The 13,986-nt window shown below is 37.1% G+C and overlaps 1 protein-coding gene across 3 annotated transcripts in view; it reads right to left on the reverse strand.

Moving 5' to 3' along the window:
• The window catches only part of PTPRD (protein tyrosine phosphatase receptor type D), a 1,886,025-nt gene that overhangs the window by 107,172 nt on the left and 1,764,867 nt on the right, over positions 1 to 13,986 (reverse strand). For all 3 annotated transcript variants that reach the window (XM_067553085.1, XM_067553086.1, XM_067553087.1), the window contains 2 exons: positions 12,210 to 12,419; positions 7,260 to 7,420 (listed from right to left, as the gene is read on the reverse strand). In XM_067553085.1, coding sequence (XP_067409186.1) covers positions 7,260 to 7,420; positions 12,210 to 12,419 — 371 coding nt within the window. The remainder of the gene's footprint in view (positions 1 to 7,259; positions 7,421 to 12,209; positions 12,420 to 13,986) is intronic.

Genomic DNA, 13,986 nt, shown 5'->3' on the forward strand with positions numbered 1-13,986 from the left:
AAGACCTCAATCCAGCTTCAAAAGATATGCTTTTTCTTTAACATGCAAAACCTTTAGTTGCAAGTGCAAATGAAATTGTGTTCATAAAAGAGGTAGCAAAACATTAAATCACTTGATCTGAATCTGCAAATTTTGAACTGGCAATTCACTACATATGCAAAATTGTTGGTAAATATTTACCCGGATTTAGTACCATTGATTTGTGTATTCTGTTTTCTGCAGACTACATACAAGTGTATAATATTTCTTTCAATTGTAAAGAAACATTTTTATTTATATCTGGTGCTCATAAAAGTGAAGGACTAGTAGAACTGCCTAGAGGTAGACATAATTTGCATTTTTCTACATATAGTTCTGCCAGTGAATGTCAGCTGACCAACAACTCCCCCGCACCCATTGCTATATTAAAAAGCACTACAGTATCCTATAATAATAGCTGCAAATGTTAGAGTAAACATAAATAGCCTCAAATGTTATAGTAAAACTGGAGCATTTGGGGCACTTATTGAAGAATGATGTAGGTTGTTTTTTTAAATTAGGGTGATTCTAATTTTGTCCCTCTCCAGACCAGAGAATGCTATAGTAGTTGCATCAGATTGTGTGGTGGTTTTATGATGTCGAGACCTATTCACTAGGGACTATATTGAGATCATAAATTTATTTTCTTTTGTGACCTATTGTAAGTCAAGATTGAATCCAGGTTAAAGGTGAAAGGCTAATGCATTAAGCCATTACAATACATAATTGCCCAATTCTTCTGCAGTGCCATTTTCAGACGTGAACACCATTTTAAATTTGACCAAAGTATTCTCATAAATTGATTTGTGCTATCACCTGAAATTGTAATTTAGGAAAATATAAAATATGGAAAAACCTTTTCTTAGTTAAAAGATGAAACACTGTTATGAATGCCTCATGCCTTTTCAGTGCTGTAAGCTCTATAAAATACTGAGAGTACTTTGGGCTGTCTTTATATTTTATATGTATCTGCCCAAGTTCATTTAGACCGACAGACATTCTGTTTCAAATCATCGTCATGATAAACTGTCTGCACTTTTTTTTCTTTTTTTCTTTTTTGGTGTAAATGGAGGGCAATTGTTCTTCACTTCTCACCTGTCAGGTTTACTGCTCCATTTTAATGCAGCAAAGAGGAGGAAGAAAGGTTAAATGTTAGTTGGCCAATGGCAAGAAGAGTAACCATGACAACAGAAGATTCAAGAAATGGTGTTTAACAGTGAGGACACATAGCTTACATAAATTAGGAAATGACAGCTCATCAAAACATTTAATGCATTCTAATTATGGAATAAATGGAGGACACAAGGTTAAGTTCAAAGAGTCTTTTGCTGTTGAAGAAAACATTTTTATATTAATGTCACATTCCCTTTTGGTTATCACCTACAAAAAATGCTGCAATTACATCCCAGGGGGCTGTAGTAGATGTTGGATATATTTTTGAATTTTACTAAGGGTGCCACAAGCTGGAGAAAAGACTGTCATCTAACTTGCATATAGTGGAAATTAAGTGTAACAAAAAAATTTCATAAAAAAGGCTAACTGGATGAGATATTCCTATAAAGGAATTAAGACTTGCACTAAATTTTATCCTGTTTTACACAACTAGGCAATAAAATGTCAGAAATTATTTTAAAGGGTTTTGACAAGTAAGGTAATCCTAAATCTTTTTCCAATAAAGTATGAAATACTCTTTTTTTTGTTTTAGAAGGAATAGCTCATTTTAGATCCATAGCGCATGGCCTATAAAGATGGGTGGAACTGGAAAAATACTTTATTAGTTGCCATCAACAGGTCAGATAGTTGAAACTATTCCCAAATACCAGAAATACATTGTCTGTCTGTGTATCATCATGATAATGTGAGGTACTACAAAGATTTTATTGCTAGGAGGCTGCAATGACCCTATTACTTACAATGGGTACTAAAATCTTTATAGCGCCCTGTAGCATCACAGATCTTTCTCTTTTTCTTTTCAAGTCCTTCCATTTTTTCCCTTAGAAGCATATAAGTTACTATGGCTCAAATCTGGAGTTCTTTGCTAAATTTTCAGCCAGTCCTTACTAGTTCTGGCAAAACTCCACTGGGTTTAAAAGGATTTAAGTTAACATTCCAAGCCTCTGAGGAGATTCAAACAGCTGCCATTTAAAAAAAAACCAACCTGCCAAAGATATGTTTATTTCTTTTTCTTAAATGTGGAATGTCTCCCAGAAATAATACTGACTAAAGCAAGTTCCAGTATGAGGAACATCCAGTCTTGCATCCATGATGGGTTTAAGGTAAGGTATCTCGGAAGCTTTACAAACACAGAAAACATACATAGGAATTTAACACCAGTGAAAACTGATATTCCAGTGGGATATATAATGTCTTTCTAGTCCTAGCAAATCCTGAGATATTGGGTAATGTTAAGGGGTTTCTAACATTTATTAATTAATGTTTTCCTTTTCCTCCAAGACGTGTACTGTCGAATTCATATGGCCAAATTCACAAGTGAATCTAAGGGCTAAATTGCAGCTTTACCAAGTGCCTTGCATATGAGGCAGCAAGAACATCCTGGGCGATAGGCTGAGACTCTCAGAGTTGGAGTCTGCTTATCAGTTTTCCTCCTGCTCTGTGGGAGATGTACTCTGTACCAGCCCTACACCTAATGCAGTATTTATCGTCTGGTGCTCTGGCATAGCTATGCTGCTTGGTGCATTGCTAGAGGAAAAGCCAAGACTCTACCCATTCCCTGTCCATCTGCACAGGATGGTGAGTCTTGAAGGTTGCTTCCTCTCCCTCACTTATGTGGCTAGCTGGCTCATTGCTCCTGCACTGCCCTGTGTGGTTGCACAAGACAGGCTATGATATGAATGAGTACAAGGAGAGTTTAAAGTTGTATAATGTCCCCCTTCCACCCATACATGTATGTTTAATCAATTTAGTTTCCCCCTGGATTCTCCTACATTAATTGCTTAAATTCACACTGGATTTAACACCACATAAATTTACACTGCCACTCATACACATCATCTCTGAACTTAGCCCACGGAGAATAAGGGAATCTAAGATGATGTAACACACACAGAGGCCAAATAAAATAGACTAGTATGATTTTTAGCTTGATGCTGTTACGTTAATTATCAACAAAAAACTACGTTTTCTTGAAGGCAAACATGTATCAAAAAAAGCGAGAAAAAAGAGAGTTTTGTCCAGTTAATTCATTTAAACTACCAAATCTGTTCATAATGTTTAAGGACCCTTCTCAGCATGATTCTCTCTCTTCATTAAGGGTGTGAGTGAGTACCATTGCTTCTACTATCACATTATAATTCAGCTGGGTTTAGAACCAGCTTAAGACACCAACACTTACTTCTATACTAAGTACCTTGATCAGCATAAATCATGTAAGATTTCAGAGTGCAAATAGTTGCACAGAGAGAGGATGTTGTCCAGTATTTTTCCCATTCATTTTTATAAGTACTAAGCCTATTGATTTACGCTTGGATGACATTTGGGCTGCACTCTAATGGCTGAAGAAGAAAGCCTGAAATCTCTCAGATTTGATATCTCTCAACCTCACATCCTTTAAGCAGGCCTCTTATAACAAATACTGTCCCATCCCTCTTCATGTTACATGAGGCCCATCTCAGTGGCTTTGGTTCAATCTGGAAAGCTATTTGCAATGGCCTCACAAATAACAAAGGTAACAGACACATACTCCTTGCCTTTGTAAGTAGTAAAAGCTTTGCATTGACACTTATCTACACTACCCTGCCCTCCTCCAACTGAGGGCTAGGTCTCATCTCTTTAAAAATCTTTTTATAAATCAGTCACCTCTGTCCCTGAATCATATTAAAATTTAATAACAGGTATCTTGACATTAGCAGTCCAAGTCTGTTCATAAAGCTGTCTCTGATCAAATATGCTAGGAAAGAGGCAAAACTCACCACTGTGTAAGGTATCTCCTTGGTTCCTTTCCTTCAACACACTATACTCCCTATACTTTTTTTTTCAATAGTGCTTCCCTTTTTCCATGAACATTTATGGTTTGCTACTTTTTTACTGGGTAATATGAATTTTCACTATTTCAGACTTCTGAGACAGTTCTACTCCCTGCCCCAGGGTTAGCTCTGATAATAACTGATTTTTTCAGAAAGTTTATTAATATCCTGTCTACTAAATGATATCTTATATGTTCTTCCTTACAGACACCAATGTCACAGTACTCCTTTGTTTATCTAAATCCTTATAAATACTTCCATGTTTTCAATGAGCTCTAAGCACTTTGTAAAAGCATACCCAATTCATGTATTGCATTCTTTTTTTGGAATGAAATGCTCATCAGATTTTTAAGATTTATACTAATTTTTTCTTCTATTCTTCTTCTAGAATTAACGCAAACATTTACAGTTATCTGCAGCAGACTTTCCTTTAATTTATGCAACACATCATTTTGCGAAAAATTGTGAGATTTCAACTTTTTGGCCTGATTCAGGATGAAACCAAATTTCAAAATCTCAAAATTTTCTGTGGAGTGGAAATTCTGAATTTCAACCAACTCTACATGCATTAGTATTACACAGTTGAGTTTCCGCTTGGGCCCTTCCAGAAACATTCCTACCTGAACTCCTGCTTAAGTTTTAAAAAGACTGCACATATATCCACACAAATGCCATATACTAATTTAATTTACCTCTTGATCTGTCTCAAACCCAGTTACATTACTTTATATGTCTGTATATGGTTGTTAGTGTAACTTATGCAATCCTTATGCACAATCTCTGAACTTGGCCCCTGGCTTTTATAGCAACCCTGTTTCAACAAGTAAAGTGAGATGGAACAAAACACTAATACAAATGTTTTAAAACTCTTAACACATTGTGAAAATGATTTGGTGGGAAAGCTGTGGAAGATGCTGAGAGTATATCTTGGTGTGACATAAAGGAGTTTGATTGGCATTTGTTTGGGACAACTGGCCTAACTTTGTGTCTGAGGAACAAAGCAGCTACTCATGCCAAAAAAAAAAAAAAAGGAGAGAATCCAGTCTCCTTCAGTGAAGCTAGGGATGTGAGCATTTTGTGTCCATGCAGCGCCCTTTGGTCATACCTTTTTCCCCACTGGGGACCCGCAACTCGAGTTCTACCTGTTCATCTAGATAAGTTTTTCTACATCTGAAGCCTCAATGTCTGCAAGCTGAAACCCATAAGTGAAGCTCCTACTTTTCTAACAATAAGCATTCCACACCATCCTTTCTGAACCATTTTATTGCACCTTGTAACAGCTTCCCATATTAGGCCTGGTCTACACACAGAGCTGACTAAAGGTATGATTTTTATACTGATTTTGCTAAAATGGCGCAATTTTGTGTATGGGCATTGTTACATCAGTTTAAACCTTATATCAGTTTAGCCTGCGCCTGTACATTTGCAGAAACAAGCTATCCGGAGATAAACATACATTGATACAGCTGCATCCATAACAGGGAGTAGCACCAATTTAAATATGGCAATTTATCTTATTAATTTTGTAAAACTGGTGTAAAACTATATGTAGACAACCCCTTGAACTTTAAAAAATATAGATGGGTAGTCACCCGAACACCTCTAGGGCTACTAGTAAATAAAAGATGGAAAACATGCCTGCTATATTCTGTATACGGGATTCCCTTTGCACTCTTGACCAAGAGATTTTTACCTGCTCATGTGGTGTACCTCTACAGCTTTTTAGCACCATATTGTGAAGGGTGTAATCAATATCCCAGGGGTAGGTATGGAACTCCTTTACATTTGGGTGGATCTTGTTTTGTTTTTTATTTTAGTAATTTTGGAGATATTTTATCTGAGATAACTAAAGTAGTGATGTGAATTGAGTATTCACCTCCAACCTGTTTCCAACTACCAGTTTTCGTAATGATTGACAGCCACATGGAAGGGCTCACAATTAGATTGGCTCACGAGGCATAACATCTGCAAGAAACAGAATGACTATTGTGCTGCTATATGATTATGATCTTAAAGGGCATCTTTATAAATATACGTCTGTTTGGATTCCAAAACTGACGTTGCCTCAGGACTGTTCTTTACGCTGAACAGAGAATTTCTCTTTTAGAAACCTGAAAGCTTCTGCATGCATCTTGAAATGTTTTAGGCTGCAGATATTTGGGGGGAAAACTTAGAACGGTTGAGGGTTATACATATTTTTTTAATCACTGTCAAGATATTTTTCACCAGAAACAGGTACACTTAAAATCCTACTGCTTTCCAAAAGATAATTTCATTAAATTTAGAGTATTTAAAAAAACTACGTTCCCACATCTTTACTGCTTCCTTGGATTTTCATGGGTATTTTTAGTCAGACATATTTGCTGCTTAATGATGGCTCTATCACTACCAATCATATATTACTGATATACTTTCAAAACTGCTTTGAGTTAAAAAAAATCAAACTGTAAAACTTTTAATCTATGCTTCTGACACGTTGGGCCTTATTCTCCTCCACCTCACACATTGTGTAGTCATTGACATTTATTCAAAGTAGGTGTAAAAGTCTAGGAAGCCTAAATGGTGGGTACTGTACACAAACTTTGCATGCACTTTGCACAGGTGTAAATGACTAAACAAGGTGTAAGGCAGTGGAGAATCAGACCCATGTATAATGGCAAAACCTACATCTGTGTCTTGTGCAGTGTGACGACTCCTCAAGTTTATGATCAGATTCCAATGTTATTTATTACTGGTATTTCTTTAATCCTAGTGTACATGACTGTACAAATGCATACACATAAATGGCCAAACTGAGGCCTGATTTCAGGGGGCACAAATCCAACTATTTCTAGGGAGCTGAGAATTATGTCTGTTCACATCAGGACTGAATGTAACCCATAACTTATAACCATTACAATACAAAATAGGTAAGTAAAGGAAATGAAATGATTATATGGATGCATGTGTGTACACATACACTAATGTACATATATATGTAAAATACAAAAACATTTTTAATACCACAAATGGTAATTCAGTGTAATCAGCAAAAGAGTCAATCTAAATCATTATAATTACAGGGAAAACTCAAAGTATCTTTTCAGTTCTATAAAAACTAAACAAAATTCCTTAAAAAATACAACAAGAATCCATAGGATTAAATCTAATAGGTAGAGTAGGGCACAATAACCTTTTATCCGATGCCATTGTATCTTAAAATGATCAAAATATTAAAAAGTTACCCTAGTTTAAAAAAGAACTATTTGGTAAACTTACCTTTTATAAAGAAGTATAGCTATAACAATACAGATTATAAAGACCACTGCAAGAACTGGTCCGACAACCCAAATCAAGCCTTCCTCTTCATCTGTAATTGGCTGGGGATCAAGATCCATTGACACAACAGGATCAGAATATGGGCTGGTTGCATACATGGTCTGTAGAAAAATGATGATTTTATTTAATGATAACATAATGGGCATCAGAAATAACTGTCCTAGAACAAAATAAATTTATATGGAATATGATGGCATTATAATACCCGTTGTTATTCTTCAAATCCTATGGTATACAGATTAAAATGTAAATAGTTTATTATTATTACTATTTCATTTATATTGTACCAAAAGTGTGATAGGTTATATACAGACAAATGAGGAGACGAGGTCTCTACCCAGAAGATTTTACAATATCAGTGGGAAAGGAAATGATGAAGAATTGGGGAGATGATGTGACAAAAAAAAAAAGCAACTGACTAGCAAAGTACTGTGTATGATTTGTTTGTTCACTTCTTTATTTTGTTTGCACTGCTGGGAGGGTTAGAGAGAACAAGAGTTTAAATGCTTACAGGAAGAGGTGAGGTGTGAACGAACTGAACGAGTAGAGGATAGAATTATCATGGACAGTCAGGCAAGCAGTGATAAACATAGGGATTTGTTGGTCCAGTGGCAATAGTAGCATACAGCTTGGTCAGAAACAAAACGACAAAATGGAGAGTGAAGAGATGCAATAATAGAGAGTAGGAGCTAACTGGGACTTGAAAGCAGGGACAAAGCTTGAATTTGAGGCAGAACACAAGGGGAAGCCAATCAAGACAATGAAGAGAGGCTGGACATGAACATAGTGGTGGGTAAGCTAGCTGACTCTAGAAGCAATATTTTGAATGTATTCAAGGGGGGTATAGTTTCAGTAGCTGAGATATGATGAAAGCTGGCAACAGTTTAAGCAAACAGAATGGAGAGAAATGGGCTGATTATGGAGATGTTGTGGTGTACTACAAACAAAAGAGATAGAGAGGAGTCACTGGTAACAAATTCAGAGTCTGTAGGAGAGAAGGATGTGAAGTTTTCAAGGGTAACAGAGAAGAGACAAAGAAGGATGAATGCTGGGTAAAGGATGAGGAGGTCGATTTTTGCCATACTAAGCTGAAGTGGCTGAAGGCTCTATTTTTTCCCAGCCATGCTGGTTCTGACAGTTTGGTTGCTGATAGGCCAGTTTATGGAATACTCCATTTGTTCATTTTAGACTTTTGCTTAATCAAACTATGGGTGGAGTCACCTCAGTGTGACAGCACTAATTAAGCAAGAAGGGGGAAACTTGATGGCAACTTTATATGTGTTACAGGCCTTAGCAATGATACTCTAAAGTGTAAAGTTTTCACTTTGGATTATATCATTACTAAATTTCATAGGTCAAAGTTTGAATACAGTGGTGGTTACATCTTAAAATTGCTTTAAAAAGTTTTCTAGTTGTTGATAAAAAAAGTCATCACAGTACTGACCAACAATGTTATGTTCAATTATTTTCTGATCTAAGTGAGTAAATGGGCTGCATATGAACAAAAATTGACAATATGAAAAACTGACACTGTTTGTCTGCAAGACAAACAAGCCCAAATCATTTACCACTTGCTGCTGCTTTTTATAACAAGTTTTCTTTTACGATATGAAGAGTTGTTTAAGTATCTGTGTTCCACAGTCCTGCTCAAAGGAACCTTGACCTAGGTATTTTTCCTCTTCTGCTAATTGAAGATACAGGAGATTTTGCTACTGCAATATTACTGTGCCTACAGCCGCTCCTTCCTGAGCAGGTAGAACCAAATGCTGAAGCAAAAAACTGATGACTATAGTGTAAGAATACGACAATGGGAACAGGCTTAACCAAAGAAGAGATATTAAATCATTTATGCCTACTTTTACTTATAGCCATTGTAAATATTGTTAAATTTTTTAAGACAAATTTATTTGCTGATTACTTGTAAATACTTAGAGTTCTGTGTAGGAGAAATGTTGTGTAGAAAGTATTCTGTCTGAGCAGAAGAAATACTCCCACCAGAGTGCAAATCTCAAACTTTAGCAGGCTCTGGAACTGTAGGAGGGGAACAGATGTATTGAGAACAGAGAGCAATGGAGCATGGGATGTAGATGCTCATTTATTCAAACTCCCTTCCTTCCCCAGGGCCAGATTCACAACTACTAACCACACAAAATCCGTTTTGTAGATTCTGGATACCATGGCAAAACAAACTTTTCCCAAGGTTAATTTGCCATTGAACCTTCTAAGGCCCATGAAACTATGAAGGCCACAAATATATTCTGTTATATTAGATTTTTAAGTTGTAAACATCTAAACCAAATCTTTTTGTGTTCACTTATTTTTAAGACAGTCACAATCCCAAAAATCAACAATATTAGACATTACAGCCCTAATTAATACAAAATTAAAGAGGGAACAAAACTTTGCAATGAAAAGATTGAATCTTAGTGTATGGGTAATTTGTGACTATAGATTTTCAGATATTTAACTTTCTACCTAAAAGCTTGTCCTAATTTTCAACTTTAAGGTTTAATGACATGAAGCCTATGATTAATTCACAAGGCCACTAGTTCTTCTATCACCAGCTGTAAATCATCATTTATTCCCTTTTTTGGTTAACTTCTCAATGGTGTGAAGGTTTTTATTAATTAACAGATTTTCCATTCCATTGACACCATTTCTGCAATCACCCCATAAGACAGAAACAGGAAAAGGGAAACTTTTCTTCAATATTAGAACTTTCTCAAAGCAGTTGTTCCATTTTCAAATGAAGCCACAAGTGATAAGTAAACTAACCAGAACTTCCTCCTCGTTTTCAACTAAACAAACTCTCCACACATTTAAGGCATTGCCAGATACTGGAAATCTTTGACTAGATCTCAGATTACTGCTATAGTAGGTTCAACTGGCTGAGCCCAGCAAATGTATCTGTCAGGTTTATAAATACACTATGCAACATATTGCATGTTCAAATGTTAATATGTGAAGCAACTGTCATGCTGGGTAGATGGGGGGAGAGCATTTGTCATATTGATTAACATCAATATGTCAAAATCATATTAATTCATGTGAGATATGCCATGTCAGGTACTGCTAGGAAGGTTATAATATGCTAAGTAAGATGATAATACTTATGTTCATGTGTGAGGTGTGAAATGGAAGTTATAGATATATTTGATATATCTGTATTTCAAATTGTGCTGCCTGGGCAACACCCCAGATAGGATGGCTGCAGAACAATGGCCTGCATAATGGCCCATTAAGACAATTCCCAGGTGCAAGAGGCCCAGGGGGAGAAGCCAGCATCACCAATGAGTCACTGGAACCTGCTCATGTGACTCTGGACTCCATTTTGGTTCCTGTGAAATTCCACAAGCAGCATCACCTAGTGAGTCACCAGGATTTGCCCATGTGATTCTGGACTCCATTTTAAAGTTCTTGTAACATTCCACAAGGCCGCATGGCCAGGACAGAGGGTATATAAGATCAAACCAGAGAAACCATTTTGTCTATGTTCCTGTCCAGCTGCAGACACACACCTACCTCTGGATCAATTCATCTTGCAACTGAACCAAAGGACTTAGACCCATCCAGATACTGGATGTGTACCCGAGGGAACTATACAAGCCTGCAACTCCACATTTCTTCCAGAAACCATGATGTATATGGACTTTTAATCATTTATATATCTGTGATTGCTCTAATCCTTTATCATTTCTCTTATGGTTTCTTTCTTTCTTTTTACAATAAACCTTTAGTTTTAGTTACTAAAGGATTGGCTGCCAGCATGGTATTTTAGGTAAGAGTCAAACTTATATTGAACTGTTACTGTGGCTGACTTACAATAAACTTTTAGTTTTAGTTACTAAAGGATTGGCTGCCAGCATGGTATTTTAGGTAAGAGTCAAACTTATATTGAACTGTTACTGTGGCAGCCTTGGGGTAAGAGAGAACCTTTTTAGTAAAGAGCATAGAGTTTAAACAACTGGTCTCTTTACTAGACCTAATGTTGATTTGGGAGCCTGGAGCTGAAATGCAGTAAAGGGGCCTGTGTGCATTTGTATACTGGCTTCTGTGGGAATTCAGAAGTGCAGTTTGTGGCTGGTTGGGAAGTATGGCTTCAGTGCCACCCACCAGTGCTGGGAGAATCTGCTCTCCTTTTACAGCCTGCCCTGACCTTGGCATTTTCAGGTGGCTGCCCTGGGCACGGACGAGTCACAGCAACGTCTTTCCACAATCCTATTTATATCTTTGTTTAATTATTTTTTAAATGTATTACTTGCAGTTAAAACAGTTGAAGCATAAAGGGACATCAGAACAAGATGAATTACATAATGGGAAGAGACAACTCATTATTTAAATCACCTCAGGAATTCTCCTTATTATTGAATTATTTTCTAACTTACTTACATTTCACTGATAAAGTTGGTAGTAAATTACTATAATTGAAGAAGCTAGCTGTGCATGTCTCTGATTAGATACATCTTTCCAAAGATTTTTGGTATCAAACACTATTGTCTCAATGGTAGGCCCCAGGCAAGAAAGGAACATTTTTTTTCAGGCAATGTGAAAGATACTGCTGTGAAGCTCATGGCTCAGTAGCTGCATCACAGATCTCATGAAGCAAGGCCTGTAATTTGCAAGGGATCAGAATAGTGCTAATAAAAGGCGATCTTTACCCTTCAGTTACAGAAGCAAACAACACATTAAAATGCACACAGAACGATTAGTCTGGAAAGATCTAGCCTGGAAAGATCACTAGAAATAAGCAAGGACTTTTGAGAAGCACTGACATAGGTAACTGACCTTATGTAAGTGGACAGAGGAGTGATCGTGTAAACAAGTATTATAAGAAATGGGTGAAGGTAGACTTAGGAATGAAAACAACAACAGCAGAAACTGCCAACTTACAGATTCGGAGTGCTCCATTACAGCCAAAACGAAGAAGACGTATTCTTGACCGCTCTGGAGTTGCTTATTCTCAAAGCCACCATACTGCTTTTTATCTCCCAAGGTGAACTCAGTAGGAAGAACGTCAAAGTGAGCTGCAATGTATGGCTTTAATTCAACTTCTCTCCCAAAACGAATGCTTCTGCGTTTCCTAACTATCTCCTTAAGTAGCTATAGGGAAAAGAGAGAGAGAGAGAGAGAGAACAGAAAGATAACTGTTAATAACGTGAATGTAGCTTATTGACAGTTTAATGGGAAAACTTAATTCAGGGCCAGGAACTACCAAAATACTATTTATCCTCATTTTATGATGCATGTCAGTATTACTAAATCTCAGTTCTTGCAATCCTGAAAGTTTTGGCCTTTTCTTGTTAATATAAGATACTAAGTTGCAATTGCACTGATCAGATTATAAACATGGGTCAACTAGATCAATTTTCAGTGTCTGGTATCATTTCAATGCTAGTAAAACTTTACAGTGTTAAGGTCTACAATGTATTACACACTATGTATGAAAAATAAAGTCAATTTGTTGCATAATTTTTTTCATATGTATGCAGCAGCCGCACTGTGACCTCTAACATAATACAATAATCCCAATAAATCAAATGAACTTCCCTTCGAGGAAGGAATATAAAAAATAATGCAAAATTGAAAAAAAAAAATCTCAACCTGTGAAACTGATGTTTTGAGGAGGACTTTCTAAAATGCAAACACTATCTTTCTAGAACCACTCAGTAATAAGGAGAGTTTAGAAAACAAACAAACAAAAATTACTGACAACATCCGTTTTCAAAAAATAATCTATTGGATTTCTTTAACAGTTTTCATCTGTTAAACACCCTAATGAGGCAGGTATAATTAAATTAATTTTACAGATGAGTAGAAAGAGGCAAAGAAAGTTTAAGGTACTTCAATAGAAGAGCCAGGAATTGAACCCTCGAGTCCTGACACCCAGACCACTTTCCACCATAACAGTTTAGCACTAGAAAGAACAGTTATTGACCTTTCGTAATTGCTGTTCTTCAAGATGTGTTGCTCATTTCCATTCTATGTCAGGTGTGTGTGTACCACATGCACTGGTGCCCGAGATTTTTCCCTCAGTGGTATCTACAGGGCCAGCTCCAGCACCTTCTGGGGTCATGCGCATATGAGTTGGTATAAGGGGTGCCGCCGCCCCTCCTCAGTTCTTTCTTGCCAGAACTTTGACAAAGGGGAAGGAGGGTGGGTCCTGGAATGGACATGAGCAACAGATCTCAAAGAACAACAGTTATGAAAGGTCAGTAACCATTCTTTCTTCTTCCAATGCTTGCTCATGTCCATTCCATGTCAGGTGACTCACAAGCAATGCCTCTGCAGGTGGGCCAATTGTAATACTGCTCTGCCAAAGCCTGCATCGTCCCGGGCCTGTTGAGAAATGGCATAGTGGGACAAGAAGATATGGACAGACCATTATGTCGTGGCTACACAGATGTCCTGTATTGGGACCTGAGCTAGGAAAGCCATCAATGATGTTTGAGCTCTTGTAGAATGAGCCGTCAGTAAAACTGGAGATGTGACCTTCGCCTGCTCATAGCAAGCTTGGATGCAGACAGTGATCCAGGATGAAATCCTCTGAGATGATACCAGCAGTCCTTTCATCCATTCGGCAATTGCAATGAGCAGCTGCATTGACTTGAGAAAAGCTCTAGTCCTGTCAATGTAGAAAGCCAGAGCTCATCTGACATCTAGCGTATGA

This window comes from Emydura macquarii, unplaced genomic scaffold (assembly GCF_026122565.2).
Source record: "Emydura macquarii macquarii isolate MOO-44397 ecotype Brisbane River unplaced genomic scaffold, CSIRO-AGI_Emac_v2 contig_1451, whole genome shotgun sequence".
Classification (NCBI taxonomy): Eukaryota; Metazoa; Chordata; order Testudines; family Chelidae; genus Emydura; species Emydura macquarii.